The sequence below is a fragment of the Labrus mixtus genome, chromosome 4, assembly GCF_963584025.1.
Source record: "Labrus mixtus chromosome 4, fLabMix1.1, whole genome shotgun sequence".
Taxonomy (NCBI): domain Eukaryota; kingdom Metazoa; phylum Chordata; class Actinopteri; order Labriformes; family Labridae; genus Labrus; species Labrus mixtus.
Genome location: NC_083615.1, coordinates 3992965 through 4015280, shown reverse-complemented (window position 1 = coordinate 4015280; position 22316 = coordinate 3992965). Strand labels below are relative to the sequence as shown.

The window sequence follows — 22316 nt, the reverse complement described above, 5'->3', positions numbered from 1 at the left end:
TAAGACTTGCTTTAAGATATGAAATGCTCCTTATTTGTTGTCTCTTTTTTTTTTTTTTTAAATAAATGTGATTATGTTTATGAGATTTTAAACACAAGTCTTTTGTTTATTGAACACGTCTATAAAATGTAATCCTAACAAACTCATGTTTAGTTTCACATCACAGCCACATAGTTACCTTTATCATAATAAACATAGACAATGCGCAAAGCAGTTGTCCTGGTTACCGGTGTCTTTTGTGGACACATCTAGAAAAGGACTGGTATACAGACGGTCCTGAGGGAGGTTATAGTCGAGTTATTTGTTTAAAGTGACCCACAGTGAAGTCGTTTGTACACAAAAGGACAGAGATGTTTGTACTTATTCTAAAGCAGTCTAATGCTCCAGTGTTAAGAAAGATATTATTAAGTGAAGGACAGACATTCAGTACAGGCTACTGTCCAAGACGAAAGATCCAGAAAGAAAGAAGAAGAAGAACACATACTTTATAAATACCCAAAGGGAAATTACATTTTCACACAGTATTTTTATTATACATGCTGCACACAAACAGGACCCTATCCTTAGAATAACCCAATTATCCTGTTCCGCACTGCTTGCATCACTTAATGCCATACCCAAATGAATATATCTATTCAATGTGAAGACATGTCAGCTGGATAAAAAAACAACATGAAAGATAATCGGAGATAGAGAAGTTTATTTGGGTGTGTTTTCACAAAATAAAGTTAAAAAAAATATCTTGAAAGCTTCAGAATCGTTAAGCAGATGGGTACCACAGGACTGGATTAACACCAGGTAAGAAGGATAACAACCCATTTCTTTCAGTTGGATTATAAAATAATTAAAGCATTAAAGTAAGACATCTATGTTATGCAAATTTCTGTCATCATAGCATTGCCAAAAATGTTGAGCAGCTCCTCCAATTTGAAATATTTATCCTTAAAAATTCATCCTCATCCACAGTTGAACGGAAACTTAAACATGATCTATATCTGTGGGTATTAAAGCAGGTCAGTAGTATTTCCATAAGCCATCCCCACAGCAAAAAGAAAAAGAGGAGCTCTGCAGGGTTCACAGAGGATTCAAACCAGACCGTCTCATGCTCTCGCTTGTCATTGCGCGCGTCAGAGCAGAGGGATGAAGCGGACTGAAGCAACAGCTGCAGACACTGCAGTGGAAACACGCTCCATGAGATCCCCATGCAATGCGCTCGCTGTCAGCTCCTCTTCTGAGTGCAGGTGAGCAGAGCTATTTTTATCCGTCGCTTAAATTGTTTTTAATCATTATTTATTTCTTCTCCCTGTCTCAGTGTTTCAGGTGATGACGAGTTTGGTCAATTTAATTAGAAGTAGCAGTCACTGTGGAGTCGTGCGTAAATTACAATTAAGGAGCGGATAGGTGGAAGTTCAACACATTGCTGCGCCTCATTATTGATGATTCCGGAATATTTTTCCCTCTTCTGTTCTTTTTTTTTTTTGCCGATACATTTTCTTTTCCAGTTTCTATTCATCTATTGTAAGTGCCTCGAATGTCTCCGTTTTTACGAGAATCTAAATAAAGTGTTTTTTTTTTTTAATTTAACGTGCGCAAATATAAGCTGTGCGTGCCAGGACTTACAGGAAAGAAATGTTCTGTAGAGAACTCTCAAGAGCCACCCTGGTGCCATACCGCACAGCATTTGAATCCAACGGTATGTATGGAACACACAGATATGCAGTGCATTAAGTAAGATGATTTCTTTCTTTTCTCAGTTTTCACAGTTGAGGATCCAGCAGGAGATGCGCATTAAAAAGGAGCTATAGTGGATCAGGATCAGACGGGATTAAAGTCCTCGCATTTGTTTGCAGTTTGCGGGGTTAATTATGTTCCATCAGCTGACGGATCAAAACGTGAACGGCAGCTGCCAGGGAGACATCTCAGTGTGCAACAAGAGCGCCGATGGAGACGCGCTCCAGCTGCCCACTTTCTCCACCGCAGCCAAAGTCCGAGTGATCATCACCTTCACTCTGTGCGCGGTGTCAGCCGTCTCCAACTTGGTCGTGCTGTGGGCTGCCGGCAACGGCGGCAAGCGCAAATCTCACGTTAGGATCCTCATCATGAACCTGACGGTGGCGGACCTGCTGGTGACTTTCATCGTCATGCCCGTGGACGCGGTGTGGAACATCACGGTGCAGTGGCAGGCGGGAGACGTCGCCTGCAGGCTGCTCATGTTCCTGAAGCTGGTGGCGATGTACTCCTGCGCCTTTGTGACCGTGGTCATTAGCCTGGACAGACAGTCGGCCATCCTCAATCCTCTGGGGATCAGCGAGGCAAAGAGGAAAAGCAAAATCATGTTGACTGTGGCGTGGACGATGAGCGTCATCCTCTCGCTCCCTCAGGTAAGAGGACATACATTTTTAATGTTCCGAAGGTTCACATCTAATACGTCAATGTCCCCACACTGTAATCATGTGAGGCTCCTTACACGTGAGAGCTATGGGGCTTTAATGCTTCACATTACCTTTGGGTTGAGTTCAACTTTGTTCAGGAAACAGCTACTGAAAGTCTTTCCTCTTGTGAATCCGGCTGGTTTTATTTTGTAGGAAAGGGAGGTGGGAGTTAATAATCCATGAAAGTCTTTAGAGAGAAAAATATGAAATAACAAAGTAAGGCAGAAGAAGAAAGAGAAAAGCAGCTGGGTCACTGAATCTCTGGGGTGGCTTGCAGGCAATTTATCAACTTTGTACATTTCACATGTACTCCATCTGTTGTACTAAAAGAGTTGGCTTTAACTGAATAATTTAAGTTTGGCAGTGAAGTTGAGGGAAGCAACACAATACTAAGTTTACAGGATTTGTTCCAGAGAATAAAAAGGTACTGGTTGCTGGTTTTAACGTGAAATGGTGATCTTGAATTGATATAAAAGGCTGGACATAAATTCAGGAAGCTGCACACATTAATCAAACTGGATTTCTGATCAGGCTCAGCATAATGTCTAGACATATTTGACCAGACAGGCTTTCAAAGTGGTTTGCAAATGTCAGGATCGTTTATAAAGTACCTTATCAAGTGTAAGATCATATTTGAGTTTCCTCAGCCTCATCAGATGGAATAAGTGCACACTGAGGTAAAATGAAAAAAGCAGAGATCTCACTAATGAACTTCTCAGACGAAAAGATTATGATTAATACCTTATGGTGCCTCTGGGAATTTGGGGATATTAACCACTATGAGATGAATTCAGGTTGAACAAGCTCATGACATTTTTCAGGTTTTATGTTTATTCAGGTTTTATATAATGGAGCCACTAAAAACGTAAGACCCACATTGAACCTTAAAGGTTAGGGCACAACTCTGCCGAATGCACAAGATTAAAATGATATCGCCCAATATAGGCATACGTTTACAAAGAGGAAAAAATATATATTTTTTTATTTCATTAAGAGAAAATAGATAACTTGAAAAACGTACAAATATAATGTTTTTTTTTTTTTTTTAGTCAGTCACCTATCTCAGGCCACCTGCAGTTCCTACACAGCCCATCGGGGGGCGACAGCCTGTACTTTGGAAGTGACTGGGTAATCACAAAAAAACAAACCTTAAAGCAGGGACTGCAGGATAAAATGAGTGCAGATGAAAACCACATCAACAACAAAAAAAATGCGGGAAACAGGAGTAGGCACACTTGAACACCACATTAAGTAAAAGTAAAGCTACCTCATTTCAAAGAAATTAAAATGTCACAAGTCAAAATCTTAATCTAGCCAATTTTACATTTACTTAAAGATACAATAAGTAGATTCCGCCGACAAGGGGCTCTCAATCAATGCTACAATTACAAAAGATGACGTCAAGGATAACGGGGAATCATGGGAGTGCTCTCTGCTTTCTCCATGTTTTCAGTTAAAGGAATGATATTATTACAGTAATGTGTTCACTTTGCTGTATTTTAAGCACCACACATGACAAATAACCTTTTTTTACCCATTAATAAAAAGCTTCCTCCCTGAAGGACAATTCCAGGAAAGGACAACTTGAAGAAAAAGCAACACTCTCATCCTCATCATGTGTAACAGCTCCAGGCTCTCTCCTGCCCTGGATGGATTTTACCCGTGGTTATATTTAGTCATATTAAAGCCTTCTTACATATTTGCACAGGTTTAGAAGGCGTAAAAGCTATACGCATGAATCAGACTCTCAGCCTTTACAAAGCATCACACCGGCTGAGGCCGAGCTGACGGACACTCTTCATTCAAACATTTTAGGCCAAGCCCTTGCGCCTATCTATATTTGACAAAATAGCAAAAAAATATTGAAAACCTGATATCTCTGCGAAAGTGTGACACATTTCTCTGTGGTGTGCTGATTTATATATGCAGGAAGAAGTGCTTTATTTTAGGAGAGCTTACTTTTGATCAGGGAGAGCATGTGTTTTGTCTCAGCCTAAATGTGCCAGATTTCTGCCCGTTGCACATCTCAACTTTTTCACATTTGTGTTGAAAGAAACCAACTGTAGTCTTCCTTTTCTACGTCAGTTGTTAATTTCATTATTGAAATCGCTGCTCCCGATGCTGCTCCCGATGCTGCTCCCGATGCTGCTCCCGATGCTGCTCCCGATGCTGCCCTCTAGTGCACACAACTCTCATTTGATTTCTCAAAGAAAAAGAAGGAAATTGCATAAGTGCTCATCAACCCACAAAGATAGATAACATAAGATAACACACACACACACAGGAGGTAGAGCTGCACAGGGACATCTATAAATACTGGATTATTTGAGGATTTGTTGGTATCTACTCAATCACTGAAGTGGTGGTACAAACTGGGTATGTTTTTCTGTATGACTGCATTTTGCTTTAAATGTGCGACATCAGCATCACCCCACACATAACCATTGCTGTTCTCTAATCCATCGGGTTGTAAAGGGGACTTAACCTAGATGCTTTCAAAGAGCACTTCTATTTCTCGTTTGCTTTTTTTTTTTTTTACATAATTTGAATGCGGTTTCAATGTGTGAAACAAAACTGATACTTCTTTTTTTTGTGAGCTCCAGTTTTGGGACAATAGAGACAACCAGAGATTCAGCTGCCTTTCGAAATGTGGGTGGCTGAAAATGATAATACATCCCCAGCAGCCAAAGTGATGTGCGCCTAATGTAATACTATCACTTGGTCTTTTTACCTTTAAGTATCATTCATCGTTGCAATAGTCCTAAAACCCTTAAATCTCAGAGTAGTGGAGTCTCTCTGAGAGGATTCTCCCACAGAAGACACATTCTGTGATTTTTAATTCTGAATGGTAGTATTGAATTTCACCACAGTTGTGATTAGGTCACAGGCATGGAGCCTAGTACAACAGCTTATTGGAACTGAACTGTGGTCAAAACACAAATATTTCCTGCTCAACTGATACTTGCAGTTTATATGCATACTGACCCCGAACAGCTCCTTTTTTTTAATAATGTGCTGATTGAATCTGTAAAATGAGTGTCTGTTGAGAGTTGGGCTGGTGCATGTTACCAGTTTGTTTAATCTAGAGTAGACTATTTATGTAAAGCTGATTAAAGGTATAATGATATAAAGTTTAAAGTCACAGAGCTGTTGCAGTCAATCAGAACTCATAATGCCTCTTGCCCACTCAGCACTGTCTCATCCTTCCCCGGTGAGACAGTGCTCCCAGTAGCGCTGCCCTCCACTGTCAGGGTTTATTGGCTCAGACTGCAGATAATCAAACTTGACTTACAGCAAACTCACACATGGTGTTTACAGTCATTCTAGTGTCATTCACCTTTGCAGGAGCACGTCACTATGCTGCACTGAAGCATTCAAATACAATTAACTTCAGAGAACGAGTACAACACAAGCAAGGATCTTGAAAAGAGGAAACGATGTCAGCAAGTGCAAACAAAGAGCTTTGAGTCTGATTGGACAAAGGTGCTGACAGGAAGTGACCAGAGGCAAAGCACAACATTGAGGGCAGTTCTTGAGAGCTCTAATCAGTTTAGAAACCATCTTATAAGTCGTCGTTATCAAACAAAAACCATCGTCATTACCATCATCATCATCAATAATATGGAGACCATCATCATTAAGTTAGTAGGTATTCATGAAAGAGCTGGGTCTTTAGCTTTTTCTTAAAGGTGCAGAGGGACTCTGCAGATCACATGGAGTTTTGAAGTTCGTTCCACCATCGGGGGGCGACAGAGGAGAAGAGTCTAGTCAGCGTCTTAGGACCCTGTTGTGATGGTTGGATCAGACGCCTTTCATTGGCAGAGCGTAGTGGGTGGGAGTGAGTGTAGCATGTACAGAGTTTAGATAAGGAGGAGCTGTTATTGTTGCTTGTTTTGTCAGCGAGCAGCAGATTTTTAAATTTGATACGAGCAGTAACTGGGAGCCAGTGTAAGGAGATGAACAGCAAAGTGATAAATATGGTTAAGAGGAATACAAATGTTTTCAATTACAACATTTTAATTGGCCTGCTCCCTTTTTTTTGGTTTTCTCTGTGATCTATACAAATCTTACAGGACATCTGGAATTTAATAAAAATCCACTTGGTGGAAATACACAACAGATGTTAAACTTAAAATCCTACAAAGTACCAATACCAATTTATTTAAGGCAATAGGAAGTCTAAGTAGTAAGGTACATTTTGGCCAAAGTAAGGAGAAAGGCCTTGGAACATTCTTGCGTTCTATTTATTTTTAATGTTGTTTTTTCTCTTTCTTATTCAGCACATTCCTGCGGCTTTTTTAGTGAAATGCAAATTCTTGGCTCAGGCTTTTTTGAAGAGTCAAAGTCTTATCCTTTTTATGCTTGGTGTGAGAGATCCCTCAGTTTTCTTGTAACAAGAAGAATAAACACACTTTAAAAATATCTGGATTTACTAAAAACCCCTTCCTTCCTTCAACTGCACCCATCCTTTTTTTTTTTGAGGAATAACCGTCTAACTGCATCTAACTATGTGCTGAAAGTCTTTGAGCAAGGTTAGAAAAATGTGAACTCTGACACTTTTTGGCTGGTTCACAGTAGGTGTCAGTGTTGTCAGTGTCATTATTTTAACAACCGCTGCGTACAGTCAGAAGAAAAGTTTCCGTGGCGTGCCACTATAGCTACCCAACATGATGCCTCATTTAAACTTCCAAAACCTGACACAGTCAAGATTTAGCTTCTGAGTGAGTGTAACAGAAAAAAAACCTGGGGGAGGTGATGAGAAAGACAGTGGCATCAATATTTGAATCTCCCATTTCTTTTCAGTTGTTTCATTTTTAAGCTTTTTATACCTTTATTTTTAGAGACAGGACAGTGGATACGGTTGGAAATCAGACAGAGAGAGAGAGTGGGGAATGACATGCTGGAAAGGAACCACAGGCCAGATTCAAACAGCCTCTGTACATGGGATGCACAACTAACCACTATGCCACTGGTGCCCCCCCCCCCATCTATCCATTTGAATCCTTCTATAATAAGTTATTGACTGCTTATGAACAGGCTGAACTACAAAAGTAAGCCAGACTTCAGAAATGTGCTATTTTTTAAAAAGGTCTTCCTATAGCATGTTGTGCTGTTATCGGTTCATGTCCTTACAAGCAATTTATGGTTGGTTGGTTGGTTGGTTGGAAGAGCGAAAGTTCATACAGCCTCCCAAAGAGGAAAAAGCAGAACACTGAAGGACAAAGAGCTAAAATGGAAGGGAATAGAGCAGAGATCATAACACCGGTCAACTCAAGTCATCATTCAAAGATGGAAAGAATCACGGCATTTCAAAGGATTATACATCAAACCTGAATGTGCCCTCTTCCTCCTACGCAGCTTTGCAACATTGTCAGCTTTATTCATGAAATGCGTACAGACACTATAGACATAACAGTGTAAAACCAGCTTATACGATTATAATGTAATATTCATGTTGGTATACATTACAGAAGCCTTAAGAGGACATAGATCCAAACATTTACTTTTCCTCTGTTTGACACATGTTAACGAGTACATTTCAGTTTGTTTTTTGAGATCTGTACTTCTTTCTTATCTCGGGCTAATGATGCTCGCTTTCCAAAGATTACTAGTTAATTTCAGTTATTTCTTGAGAAATGAACTCATAATCACAGGAAATATACACCTACAGTCTTTCTGACACCAAGCTTGATGCCCCAGAATCAACACGAAATGAAAGTCCCTCATAGCTGTTTAAAGATTCACAAAGAAATACGCAGTCCAGTCCTAGTGACCCCTGCTGCTGTACATCTGAGACATTTTCTCAGTGGCGGCATCAGAGCCTGAGGATGGTTACAACATTCTTTATTCACAAGTTGTATCTGATCACAACATCTGCTTCAATTACTGTAATTAGTCTGTAAAAGTCTTTAAAGGAAGAATATGAGATTTTTTTCACACTTAAATGTAATAGAAATCAAGTCTGAAAATAACTCTGTGAGTCATGACTGTCTATAATGAATGTGACACTCGAGTCCCACTGCCTGTGATGTTTTCCGAGCCGTATCTACAGCGTGTTTGCATGGACGGGACGGCCGGCTGACTCCTCCCCTCGAGTATAAAAGTTGTTTCATTGAGGGACTAGAGAAAAGAAGAATAACATACTGTACTCACTGCTTAACTGTGTTTCTAGATCACGCTCATTTCAGGTAAATTTACATGCAGTGTGAAGATACGAGCAAAATAAAGAGCGCTAGCATTAGCATGCTAACACAACAACGCAGCGCGAGTTGTTTTGGTTTCACGCTGGTGCTCAAGGGCGACATCTGCTGGATCAAAAAGTCACATATTCTTCCTTTAATGAGTTATAACAAATCAAAGATTCTGAGATCACACTGATTGGTGGATTGGATGTTCTAATCATATTCTTATATATGGCCAAAGTGTGAAACTTTGGGCCGCAAAGCAAAATCAAGTCCCCTTCTCCTATGGTGCCAATATCTCTCTCATGGCAGGTGGGCTACCAAAAAGAACTGACCTCTTCAAAACCCATTTCAGCCTTTCCTCTCAAGATAGAGAGGCCTCTGTACGTCGCCTTGCATAGTAATCTTTTGCTACGGCAGTTGTGTCCAATTTTTTTTTTTAACTCAGCTTAGATAATTACTTGTAACCTTTAAAAATATATAATTTAAGTTTCTGCATTTTTGAGGAATTTGATTTTTCGGTCAAAAACCTTTATAATTATAATTCATGATTGACGACTTCTAACAGTTTAGCAGCCATCGTAATATTATTATATGCTTTTAAAACCCAAACATGTACAATAACATTAGAAAGTTGGAATCTACACTGCTTTTATTTTCTATGAGACACAACCTGCCAAACACTGAATGACAAACTGCCACAGTCAGCAGATAACAGCTAAACACAGCGGAGCATTTAGCAGCTTCAGGGACAGATATTTTCAGTACTAGGTGATAGAGACTAAAACGTAGCTAGAAGAGAGTGAATATTCAAACTGTTTTAATAAAAAAGGACACAGTCAGTGACTGCAAATGAAGCGAACCGTCCTCATTGTTTGATGGATGAATTATTAAGACATGTTTTGCCACTGCGATCTTCAAATTAGATACTCTCAATGCTTGTCCACCACACAGATCTTCATAGTGGACACACACTGTCCTCAATATGCATGGTAGCTGAAATACTGTAGATTGTGAGCGGTGAAATTATTGGCTTAAAAACAGCAGCTACTGCAGAAAAGAAAAGTAGGATTTAGCTCAGCAAAAAAAAAAAGTGGTTCAGTCTCAGATTTAGCTTCAGGGTAGTGCAACATCATCTGATAAAAGAGCTGAACAATCTGTAAATGCATCGCATGGCAAAAACAGCAATGTTCTATGCAAACACTGCTACTCAAAGTGAACTGAGTGGTCCACTGTTCATTCGTCTGTATCATAGTAATCCCCTATTAGCAACACAGCCTGTAGCTTTATTTTCCACCCCGTGCTATAATCAATACTTTAGTTTAATTTGATGCCTGCGACATATTTCAAACAACAGGACAGGTTCATTTTTATTGCATCACTTTTCACCTTTCCTTAACCAACCAGTGTAACAATATACAAATAAAACTATAATTAATCATATAATTAACGTCAGTGTTTACACAAGTAACATACAGAACGTACAGAATTAATAAAAAAAAAAAACTTAAAATCAAAATGTGTTAAAATAAAAACCTTCTACAATTGTATTTTGGTGAAAACCCTAGCTGTGGTGTAGCGATATTAACACATCCAGCGTTGCGGCGTTTCCATGTCTGACACGTAAGATGTCTAGCTGTGAGCTACATCTGTGAAAGGCAATTCTGAACAGGTCAGGGTCTGATTGTGCAACAGAGGTTAGATAACTATTGGTTTGTGCCTGTTGCTTACCAGATTGTGTATTTCTGTTATGATTCAAACTACAACATAATCCCCCCTTTGGGGGTTAGCAAACCCACAAACAATAACAGATCAACACATCATAACTACAATAGTCATTAATATCTATCAATCAATATAAGTAAGGGTAACAAAACCTGGACCTGCTCCTTCACCAGGAAAATTCCCCTACGGCCCCCCAAAAAGATATATTTATCTTTAGGGCGATCACTCAAGGTTTATATTGATTTACACAGATATATGTATTTAATAATAATTAACCACTTAACTAAAATGCATAGGATAGCACCTACGCATTAACACCTCTTCACACCCTGATGGCAGAGGCTGCTATGTAAAGTGACCATCAGAAGTAACTAATCCCATGCCTACACATGCATACACTGCAGAGGAAGCAACGGGAGCAGCTTGGGGTTAAGTGCCCAAGGACGCATCGGACATGAAGCTGCGGATCGAACCCCCAACCTTCCGGTCAGGAGACGTCAAACTACACAGCTGTCCCCCTTTTTTGGGACACTGACCAAGCAACAATCCATTGCAGCATGTGTACGATAAAAACGTTTTTTCTTTGGCATCAGATAGTTGAATAAAAGACAAATCAACACAATTTAAACAGGATGAGTCATATTTCAGTCACATCCACTCTAAGCGCCTGAGAACATTGATCACCCTTTCAGAAAGAGCTGCTACTGCGACATGTGGTACAGTCAGCTGAAAGCCTTCAGGCATCAAACATCATGTCCTGCGGTCAGAGACCTGTAATCTTTCCAGTTGAGTTGTAAACTGCAGCCTGAAGCTTTCAGCAAAGAAACTGAACCTGATCAGTGACGCTCTGTTGCTCCTCACAGTGTGTTAAATGTAGTGTAAAAGCTTTTAATTAGAAAGGTTAGTCCTTGTGAGGCCGCCTACACGGAAATGTGGTTGGTTAAGATGACAATTTGATTGAACATATATACAAGAAAATATTGTTTCATTAGCATTAGACTCTAATGAAAAGCTTGATGGTCTCGAGTCAGAGAGTATTCCTGTATGGCTTACATAACTGCTTCTTAACCACAAGGACATGGTCGTATCTCTGCTCAGCTTTCAGTACTCTACTGTAGAAAGCAGGCTACATATACCTTGTTTTCTTCTCCTCACTCATCATTGTACAAATTATAGTGTGAAGACATTTCTCTTTTTCATTTCATTAAAGAAAAAAAAACATGAGTACTTAATTACTGGATGGATACGTACTCTATGAATTAATTAAAAAGTGGTTTTAATTCTTCTGTATTTTCCGACCTGAAAGTTTAGAGATAAGCAGCAGCCTTGCTCCACAAATCACTGTTGCTGCTGTTCTCTAATGCAGCCATTAAGTTTAATTACTCAAGTAGGTATACTCGTATTGAACAATTCAAAGTTAATCCGTTGCTTCCGGCGCAGGGACTGCACACAATGCCCACCTGTCGTGTCCCAGCTGCTCGGATTAGCCTCATCATAAGCGGCCACAGAAACAGTTGGACCCTCCACCGCCGAAAATACCGGTCCATTTTTTTGCACAAACTTTGCGCCACGTTTCACAGCTTCAGACGCCTGCCAAACGTCTTTTGTTTTTTTGGACATGATGAGCCAATCAAATGTCATCAAAGAAACGGTGATCAGTCCGAATTGGTAGTGGTCACCCGGTAATATTATCGTTATCAAGGGCCACGTTTTGCACATCGTACTGCCGATGGCGGTTGTCTGAGGCGCACACACAAAGCAGCCAGCGGGGCTTTGTAGTTAAGGCAGCCGCCCCAACAATACGAGTCCTTCTGAGGTCAGACCAGTTGAGAACCACTGCTGTGAATGAACGGTGTGTGTATGTTAGGTACTCAACATTGTCGAAGCTTATATAAACATAAATTATGTGTTTCTAAAAATCACTGCGAGCTTGTAATTCAAACATTTTTTTTTTCATTTTTTTTTTATGTTGATGTCCCTGCATGGGGTAACACATACTCTTTTTGAAATGATGTCGCTTTTCATATTACTGTCAGTTTCACTCAGATTTTTAAAAAGCACTTTCTAAATAAAAGGGTCTTCTGGTTTATCTACTGGTTGTAAATTATTCATAATTTTGCTTTTTAATGAAAAAGTTTGCTTTTTTTAACGGTATAATCAGGATGATGTCACTTATTTCTGATCGCGCTGCAATGAGAATTATAACAAATTAAAACATTAATTATTGTCGTGAAAAGGTGTGAGAAAACAAGACAAGTCATGATTATAAAATGGGGAAGAAAAGGCACAAATAGGTGCAAAAACATCAATCAGAACGTCTCTGCTGTAAATACAAGAATGGAGGTGCAACCATAGACTGTGAACATTCATGGACCTAGCCATCGTCACCCATCTTTTACTGCAGGGAGCTTTGGAGTCCCATTGATGGCTGTCGCCCATTCTGGAAATGCTGTCTGACCCTAACTTTCAGTCAACCTAACGACAGGTTAAGAGCTTGTTTCAAGCCTCTTGACATACTGTTACATTGGGCCCGCCATTTAGCGAGGTCAGCTACGCGTCTTATATTAAAACCACTTTTCCTTCTTAAAAAAATCAAAACGGACGAGTTATTATTAAATTCACTCCCCGTACAATTTGTGCTGAGTGAGACATAAACAAATCAGACCAATTTCACTTGCTGAACTACGCTGTAAACATGTTAATTTCGACTTTTTTGACTGGGTGTGTATGTGACTTCCTGTGCTTCTGCAACCAGCCTTCAACTCGAAGAACTGCAGGATTTTTCACTCCAGCATCGTCTTCACTTTTCAACACCGGAGGTTGCCACTTAGATACAATGCTCATGTCAAATCTGAAGCTTCTAATGGACTCATTTCAGCAATTTTCTGCAGCCGCAAGCTGCCATGCACTCTTAGTTTAGGATGATTGTTGTGATACGCGTCATCATCAAATAAGCCTACCATCACGCGTATCACCTGATGTCATGTATCGAAATCTGTATATGTGTATCCAAATGTGAGTAATCTCATTTAAGTGTCTTTAGGTTACTGCTGATGAATATTGTAAAAAGAGCATAAACACCCTAACAACAAAGCAACGTAATAAGGCGTTGGACAAGCATCTGTGTGTAAGAAAGGTGCCGGTGTGTGTGTGTGTGTGTGTGTGTGTGTGTGTGTGTGTGTGTGTGTGTGTGTGTGTGGGTAAGACAACAGAAGGGGAACAGAAGTAAAATGACCAGATTAGAGTTTTTTGTTACACAAACTAAAATGAGTTAGAGAATAAAGCAAACTTAATATACATACAAACCTAATGTAAATATATAGCCTAAGCTAGTAAAGTTTGGTCCACAGCCACTTGTCCTTTTTTAGTCCTAAAGAAATAAAAGTGATGAAATCTCTGTGAAAATGTTCAACTAATCATCCATACGAAATCCACAGAAGACAGTGAGAAATGTGACGTGAATATGAAGAAAATCATTGATATTCTCTGGCTGTAGGAACAAGACAGAGGCTGGGAGCTGTAGATTAGCATACACTTGCCAATATGATACAAAATATAGTCCAATCTCAAGTGTATTACTGCACTTATGATGTACTGTCAGACACAAACTGGCGCAGGGGAAATGTTGTTTCGGGTTCTTTTAAAAAGCTCTTTGTCAATTTAGGTTTTACATTTTTTTCTTTCAGTTAAATGTTGCTGTATCTCCTCCACTGCTGCTGGAAAGGGTAACCTGACTGATCTGTGTTCATTTATTAGTCATTAACCATTAGTAAGGATCAGAAAAATATGAATACATACGTGTAAAAGAAATGCAAAAGCTGCTGCTATGAAATATGAAGCAGACCCTAACATTTCTATTGTATTCTATTGTACACAATGATATTACTGTAAGTCAATTTGCTTTGCACAATTTACCTTTAGGCTATTTCATATGACATATAGTATCCGTAATTTTCTATAAACAAATTGATGTTTTCACACATTCAGAAATGCAAATCATTTACTTTTGATGTGTAATCACAGAGCTTATTTCTGTGCATGCATGACAGCCACGAGAGCCAGAAATGCAAATTGAGCAATCAATCTGTATGCAAAATTAATCGGTGATGTTTGATGGTCAGCCTTCATTTAGGACACTGATTCAGACCGTCTCTGTCTCAGATATTTAAATACTTTCCATACCCTGCAGTGTTCGGAAAAATATTCATATATTCAATATAACATTTTCACTCTCTCTTGCCTCAGAAAAAAAAGGTACAGGCTGTGTAAAGTGGTTACTCATCCCATTCGCATAATGTGTGTCAATGTATGTCATTCATGGATGGACAATACGGATAATGATTCATGCAGCATCATATGGGATTTGGGGCAGTAGGTACATGACTATGACTCAAAGGTACAAGTTAATGTTTCAGAAATCTACTCATACAAAGTAATTGCAGCTTGAAGTAGTTTCACTGAAAACCTCTCTTAGTGGTATAAACAAACAAACAAAAAAGGAATACTCATCACTTGTGCATGTCTCTGTATTTTATATTGTTAAATTGGTTGCACTGTTATATAGAAGAAGCCAACTTTTTAGATGAAAAATAAAGTATCAAAGTGCATCTTTAACACCAGATTTACTCTCAAATATTCAAATCTAATTCTACAAAGCGGGCGCTTTTGTCCAAAGCCACTTACATATGCGATCTAGTAGAACAAAAGCAAGGACATAGAAAGGAGGAAACAACATCAGTGAGTGCTAACAAACAGCATCAATTTGAATCTGCGACTGGTGCTGTCAGACAATGCACAGAGGCAAGCACAGACTCCATGTTTTTGTACCTTTCAGTCAAACTGGAACATGGTGGATTTTTTTAAATTGTTGCTTTATACAAAGATCTCCAAGATTCAGCATCACATATTTGGACTTTTAGGACACTTTGTAAAGCCGACATGAATGTAGAAAAAAGAAGGCTTGGTCATATGCCAGGATTTTGATTAACGGGGATTCACAAAGACTAAACCAACACTGCATTGAAAGCTTTCAGAATCAAATTGTTAGGCACATGTATGTATATATTTTTTGACATAATTGCATTTTTTTATTTCTACAGCTACATTTATTATTTTCTTTAATTTGGACTTGAAGGCATAGCCTGACAGGTTTTTGTCTTTGAAACTAAACACGAAAGAAGGCTCATTCTGTACACTTGAAAATTATTCAAATAGGACATGGTTTACCCAAAAGATCTATACAAGCTTTCATGTAGATATTGTGGAAAAAACAAGGTGTCTGGCTCATGAAGTAGGCCAATCAATGCTGACGTGGGCAGTTGATAGGCTGCTGACTTAAAGAGGCTCAGCTGTGATACAGCTTGGCCCTTGCAGTCCATTTATCTTCACAGTGTTGTCTGAAGTCTACAAATTTACGGCACTGAAATGTCTTGATAAAACAAAATTGCCAGGGGCCATGCTACTGCTGTTTCTGTTTGCTCAGATCAGTGGCTGCTGGGTCCTCTCAAAATTCTGCTCATGCTTAAGCCTTTAGGTTCGATTCGTGCCTGAGATCTGTGGTCTGCTCTCAGTTTAAATGATAACATGTCGCTTCATTTTACATCCTAAAGCTGATTTTACTTCTCGACACTTCAATCAGATCAAGAAACAAGGCACATAGAAGTTGTAGAACATAAATCAGTTGAGAAATGGGGTGCAGATGTCCAACTGGTCAGGTCGTGCCCCATATACGGAGGCTATAGTCCTCCAAGTGGGCAGCCTAGCTTCAAGTCCAACCTATGCCGAATGTCATTCACTCTCTCTCCCTGATATCCTATCTGATATCCCATTACTAAAACCTGTCAGGTTCATAAGAATTGGCTGACCGCCTCAGAGTCCCAAATTAAAGAGACAATGACAGAAAATATATTAAAAAATGTATAATATTAAAAAAAAGGCCAAATACTAACAAAACAATTATCATCATGATTAAATGAATAGTTAACTCAAATAGATTCAGGAATGTATATGCATATATAATGCATATAGATAAGCATTTACAACTTGTGTTACATGCATGGCAATGTAAACGCATCTGAATCTGGTGAACTAAGTAGTCCAAGATGCAAAGCTTTGGTCATCCTGCATTTAATTATCACATTTCTAAACAGCGAAGCCACAACAACGGCTGCTTGTGGTACCATCGGGTAGTAGGCTACTTGCCATTCATAAACCTCAGGTGCCGATTCTCTCTTCATGTTTCACCAAAGGATTATGAGCAGGGGGGGGGGGGGCGGTTTTCAGGCAGCAATTGGACCTGGTGGAACATAGCCTTGCTATTGTCGCTTACTGCTACTTGGCAAAAATAAAGGAGGACCCCCAATAAGAGAGGTTTTCAGGGTTGGCCCAGGAAGTAGCTGCTCATTTTAGCACATCCCCTGGAATCTGAGAGAAAAGTTGATGATTGTGATTGACCAGATGATGGGGTGGGTAACAAGATTCTGCTGAGCTATAAACGGCTTCAGAAGGATTTTGTTTTTTTTAGCCAGCTTTCTCCAACTTAAGTATTTTTTCACTCTAAAGAGCTGCCTTCTTTTCAGTCTTTGTTCTGCCTGCACTCCTTAGGCTGGGAATAACAGCATCCATTGGAGACTTCAGTTTGGGAGCCTCATAAATCTGGAGAAGGGGAGTCGCATAGCGCTGAATTCCAAACCCCCAAGGGATTCAATGTACCATGAGTTCGCTTTGAAGGTGGCAGAACTCGATGAAACTCTACCTCCTCCCAAGAGTCGAAGTGCACATGGGCTGCCATGTCGCGGACACTGAAGCTTCTGCAGATGTGGTCGTTCTTGAAACCGTTCTGCATTCTAAAATCTTCATTTTTCAAAAGGATCTCCAGTATGCTTCCGAGTTTCACCACGTTTCTGGTCGTGACTCATTGGAGCTTAAAAGATAAATGCAGAGACTTTTTAAGATCAGGTAGAATCAGTAATATCAGAACCAGTTGGCTTGCCCGCTTCCATCGTTGCAACACCTGTTGGGTAGCCATTTGCCTGGCAAACCAAGGGGTGTCCAAAACGGCCTTGTGGTGGATCTTAAACCTACCTTAGCTGCAGCCTCTAGTTAGGTTGACTGAAAGTGAGAGAAGGACAGGTTGGAGCTTTTAATAGTGGCTGTAGGCACACCTGTGATTGCAGACACACTTGACACACCTGTCTGCAATGATCAATCCAGGACAGTTAGTTGTAGTGTCAACTCTATCCAGCAGGGGCCACCATTTAGGCAGCACGGAAAGAATTCGAATCACCAACTCAATCCACTGTCCTATCAAAATAATGGAAAAACGCCCAAAAATAATTCTTATGCACATGAGGATTGATTGTGTTATAGTTTGCTGATATTTGTTTCCCCATTTCCGTTTTTCCTGAGCAAATCTGCACTTGTAAATAAGGCATTGTCTTTGGAGACCAGCACGTGTGTTGACAAAACACTGACTTGTGTTTATCTACAAATTGTCATGAAAGAAAAAAAGAAAAATCATTTAACTAATTTACGCCCTTTAAATGAAATTCAAGGCTGTCGTCTGTCCCTTGAGGCTCGCTTCATTTGTGCACTATAATTGCAAATACTGGCCTTTACTTTAAAAAAAGAGCCCAGGTGTCTCATGGGATTGTTTTGCCAACAGCATTAATGTTTTCTGAGACACTGACAGCCAAAGGCTTTTTATGTTCAAAATATTAACTGTCAATCTCTTTTATCAACACAGGCACCGAAGTCAGTCTATAAAACATAACAGCTCTTATTGACAAAGCCAATTATTTCCGTCTGATTTTGTATATGTGTGTCTGAAAGCCCTGCAAATGTCAGTCATTTAGAATAAATCCCTAAATCTATAAAGACACCGTGTCAAAAGGAAGTATATAGGGACAGACTTGCTGCGTCTTAAATGGACTGCATATAAACAGCAATTTACAATTCTCATTCAACCACACGAACACAGACTCAAATCAATGGATGGTGAGCAGCCATGCAGGGCCAGTTAATGACAGAGATTTGAGTCCTGTGGATTGCTCATGTATATATAGAAAGAGACTACTGAGTCACCAACCCCGCACACAAAATCTGTCCTTTCTCTTGATTCTGCCCGTACTACAACCAAGTTCTAATTTACGGCTTGGGTTCTCTCACTTTGGCTATGTGCGACTCGAAGCCTCCATCACTCCAATGCAGGGAATAAAATAAGCACCTGCCACCTTCAAATACAGAGTAGGGTTAAATGTCAGCTGTGGTAGGATAAAAAAAAAAAAAAAACAGGAAACCTGCCACTCTGACAGCCAGGTTTAAAAAAACATTTTTACTGTTATGGCTAACTTAATGTTCCTGAAATGTTGTACACCTGTTTACAGCTGCCTTTCATTAAACAATTTAAATAAGATTTTAAATTTTAATTCTGCACTGTAACTTTTAACTCTTTTTATATTTTTACTTTATTCATTTCAAGTAATTTCATTTTCATTTGAACATATTTTCAGATTTAATAATTTCAGTGATTTTTTAATTTTCTATTTTAATGTTTCTTTTCTTTCCTCTGTCATGATGCTTTTTGATGTCTTGTGTGAAGCACTTTGAATTGCCTTGTTGTTGAAATGTGCTTTAGAAATAAACTTGCCTTGCCTTACATGATTTCCGAATTGGCAGACGTTAACCTGCACAAGTGACAGGTTAAGAAAAATATATTTTAAACCCGGTTAACATCCTTTCTCTCATCTTAGTGACTCTCAAATGGAGGTGCAATGAAGAGACACAGGCTAAGAATTGTATTTAACAAATTGGAAGTCCTATTTCACTCCAGCGTCATTCTGAGCAGAGCAGCAATTACAGATGATGCAAGCGTCTCCATTGCACTTTAATGTGGCAAGATAATTTAAATAGCAGTTTGGTGTACAAGTAGACCCTGATGCTTCATGACTGCTGTGCCAATTAGACTGATGACTGAGTGTGACTAAAACAATTACTTTTGTTTATTATGCAAAAGACAGATTGGTTGTGTTGCAGCAATCACAATCAGCTATGTGCTTTAGAAATTGCAATTATGTGTCCGTGAAAGGCTGCAGGTATGCTAAATGCGTCCTCCAGGCTGGATTAAATGCGTTCTATTGTTTGAGATGATTGTACAGCTTCACTCATGACATATGACGTATAATTTACCCTGAATCAATTCAAGTGCACCAGGATTTTTTTGTGATTCAGAATCGCACAAATGTAATGTTTATACTTTAAGAATAAAGATTTAAAAATATTACATTGATGCAGAGACGGTGTTACTATTCTTTTTCAATGTTAATAATGTAATACTCATCTTAAAGTACTTTTTTTTTTTTAAGTAGTTTTAACGGAAACCTTGAAGCAAACTTTTACTGTTGTTCAATCAACAATCTGATTGCAAATTAAAGGCACTCCTTTAAGTCTGTCTAGAGCAGTGGTTCTCAATTCGTCGAGCCTCAGGACCCACCGCCATGTCCACAGCAGCTTCTGTTTTGAACCTCAGAAATTGAACAAAACTAACACGATTAAAAAAAAAGCGCTTGACAGACTGTTTGAGACCAGTTTTTGTCCAGGCACACTCTCGCGACCATCTTTAGGGTCCCGACCCACCAGTTGAGAACCACTGGTGTAGAGAATTATCAGTCTGAACTACTCCCAACTCCTCTTTGAACATGTGCTTTTGTAGTTGTTTAGGCTCACTTTTCCTCATTTCTAATGCTTTCCTTTTTCAACCTTATAGCCTTTTTTTTTTAAATTAATTTTCTGTCAACATGTTTTAAAATAAAAGATATCAACCAACCAATCCTCTAATGTAACTCTCCCTGTCTTTCAATGCAGATAATCATATTTCACAATGTCACCATCACAGTCCCGGAGAACTTCACCCAGTGCACCACCCATGGCAGTTTTGTTCAGCACTGGCAGGAGACTCTCTACAACATGTTCACCTTTGTGTGCCTCTTCCTCCTGCCTTTGGTCATTATGATCTTCTGTTACACACGGATCCTCATTGAGATTTCGAGCCGCATGGCCCGGAACAATCGTAAGTGTTTCTGAAGGACTCCGAAGGGATCAAAATAATGTGTCTGACACCAAAGGGGGGGGGGGGGGGTGGTGAATGAAGGAATAAGTGTTGTTCTCTCTTTCAGTGGTGTCTCGAGATGTTCACCTACGTCGCTCCCACAACAACATCCCCAAAGCTCGGATGAGGACTCTCAAGATGAGCATCGTCATTGTGACATCATTCATCATCTGCTGGACCCCTTACTACCTGCTGGGCCTGTGGTACTGGTTGTTCCCTGAGAAGATGGAGGAGACGGTCTCGCATTCACTGACTCACATGCTGTTCATCTTTGGCCTCTTCAACGCCTGCCTGGACCCCATCACGTACGGTCTGTTCACCATTCATCTCCACCAGGGTCTGAAGAGGTGCTGCCGGAACTCAAACACACGGACAGAACTAGAAAACAACACCTGCCTCATGCACATGACCCGTCTGTCGTCTCACGGGCAGACCGCCTCAGGTGGCCACAATTTAAACAGAGAGGAGAGGAACGGCGGCAACAGCACGAAAAGTTGTTCAAGACCAATCATCCCAATAAGCAAGATGTAACGGCTTAAAGCATTTCAATAAAAAAAGAATATCAGCTGCTGCCAGTGAGCGTTTGAGTGTCTCTCTCCAGAGATGACAGATTGATGATTTTGCTTTGATATTCTTAAGCTCAACGAAAAGTAAACGTTCTTCTTGTCTGGCGGGTCTGTTTTCCTTTTCGTTTCACTGATGTAATCGACGCTGTATTATCGGTCAGACATGGATTAGTCCATCCATCTGTCACACATCATGTCTTGGATACCACTGATCAGACGTTTCATTATCCCACACCGTCACAGTGGGGGTTTAAAAAAAAAAAAGAAGACTTTGAATGACAGATTGAAAGACAATAGCTCACTGTGCTTTACCCAAAACAAACACAGACGAACACTCAACACATAAACACAACTGTTGGGTTTCAGTGTGAAGATGTGATTGTGTCATTTGTTATTCCATGTGTTTGAAACACAGAAACAAAAAATGTAAATGAGCGATTACGGAAAACCAAAAAGACATGAACTGTATGAGATAAGAAACAAAGTCTGCACTTATGGCATGAAGGTTTCAGAGAGATGAATCACTTTGGTAACTGCTTTGTAACCTTTTAACTTAATGTAATTTTTATTTGTTTTGCACGATAGAGTTTTGTTGGCACACAGCCTTCTTAATTTAACTGCTTATTGTCTGGAAACGAGTGATGTGTAGCTCGTGAACGATTCGTTCAAAACGAACGAATCATCTGGGTGAACGAACTGAACTGAATCACTTACTGAAAAAGAGTCGTTCATTTCTCAACTTCAGTTGCGCTCTCCTCTCTCCCGTCTCATGTGTCTCTCTCTCCAGACCGTAAGAGTCGCTCAAAGCCCGCCCTCCCTCTCTCTTCATGTCAGTGATACGTACTGACTGAACCAACAGGACGGAGTCGGTCGGGAGCTCTGTGTCACTAAAGCCCGCCCCTACTTCTCCCTCTCATGTCTCCAAAATTGAGGAAGTAGCAAATATATTATTTAACATTTAGGTGTCGCGAAAATGTTTGTGCTTTTTATATCTGCTGTCAGTTTGCAAACGGCTTTTATATCCAACTTAATTTCACTCAGCTGTTTTAACATCCACTAACGATCGTGTTTCAGTCAGTACGGTGTGTGTGTGTGTGTGTGTGTGTGTGTGTGTGTGTGTGTGTGTGTGTGTGTGTGTGTGTGTGTGTGTGTGTGTGTGTGTGTGTGTGTGTGTGTGTTCAGTCAGTGTTTCATTCACTGAACGAACTGAACGAGAGCTCCTCCTCCGAGTCACTCTCTTCCTCTTCTTGAACTGAACGTACTGAACAGAACGTTCGGGGGAAATAAATGTGATTGTTTTAGCAGC

The 22316-nt window shown here is 39.8% G+C and overlaps 1 protein-coding gene across 1 annotated transcript; it reads left to right on the top strand.

The window, feature by feature from the left end:
* The first annotated feature begins 928 nt into the window (after nt 1–928).
* Nucleotides 929–21640, top strand: gnrhr4 (gonadotropin releasing hormone receptor 4). Its single transcript, XM_061035221.1, has 4 exons — nt 929–1241; nt 1755–2381; nt 20201–20405; nt 20512–21640. Exons 2-4 carry the CDS (start codon nt 1866–1868, stop codon nt 20973–20975), a joined length of 1185 nt encoding a protein of 394 aa, XP_060891204.1. The 5' UTR covers nt 929–1241; nt 1755–1865; the 3' UTR covers nt 20976–21640.
* Nucleotides 21641–22316: the final 676 nt, after the last annotated feature.

What these genes read in the sequence shown, in the direction of transcription:
- gnrhr4 (XM_061035221.1), top strand. Translation starts at nt 1,866, where the DNA reads ATGTTCCATCAGCTGACGGATCAAAACGTGAACGGCAGCTGCCAGGGA. An exon ending in TCATCCTCTCGCTCCCTCAG is followed by an intron (nt 2,382 to 20,200) that starts GTAAGAGGACAT and finishes CTTTCAATGCAG; the next exon opens with ATAATCATATTTCACAATGT. An exon ending in CCGCATGGCCCGGAACAATC is followed by an intron (nt 20,406 to 20,511) that starts GTAAGTGTTTCT and finishes TCTCTCTTTCAG; the next exon opens with TGGTGTCTCGAGATGTTCAC.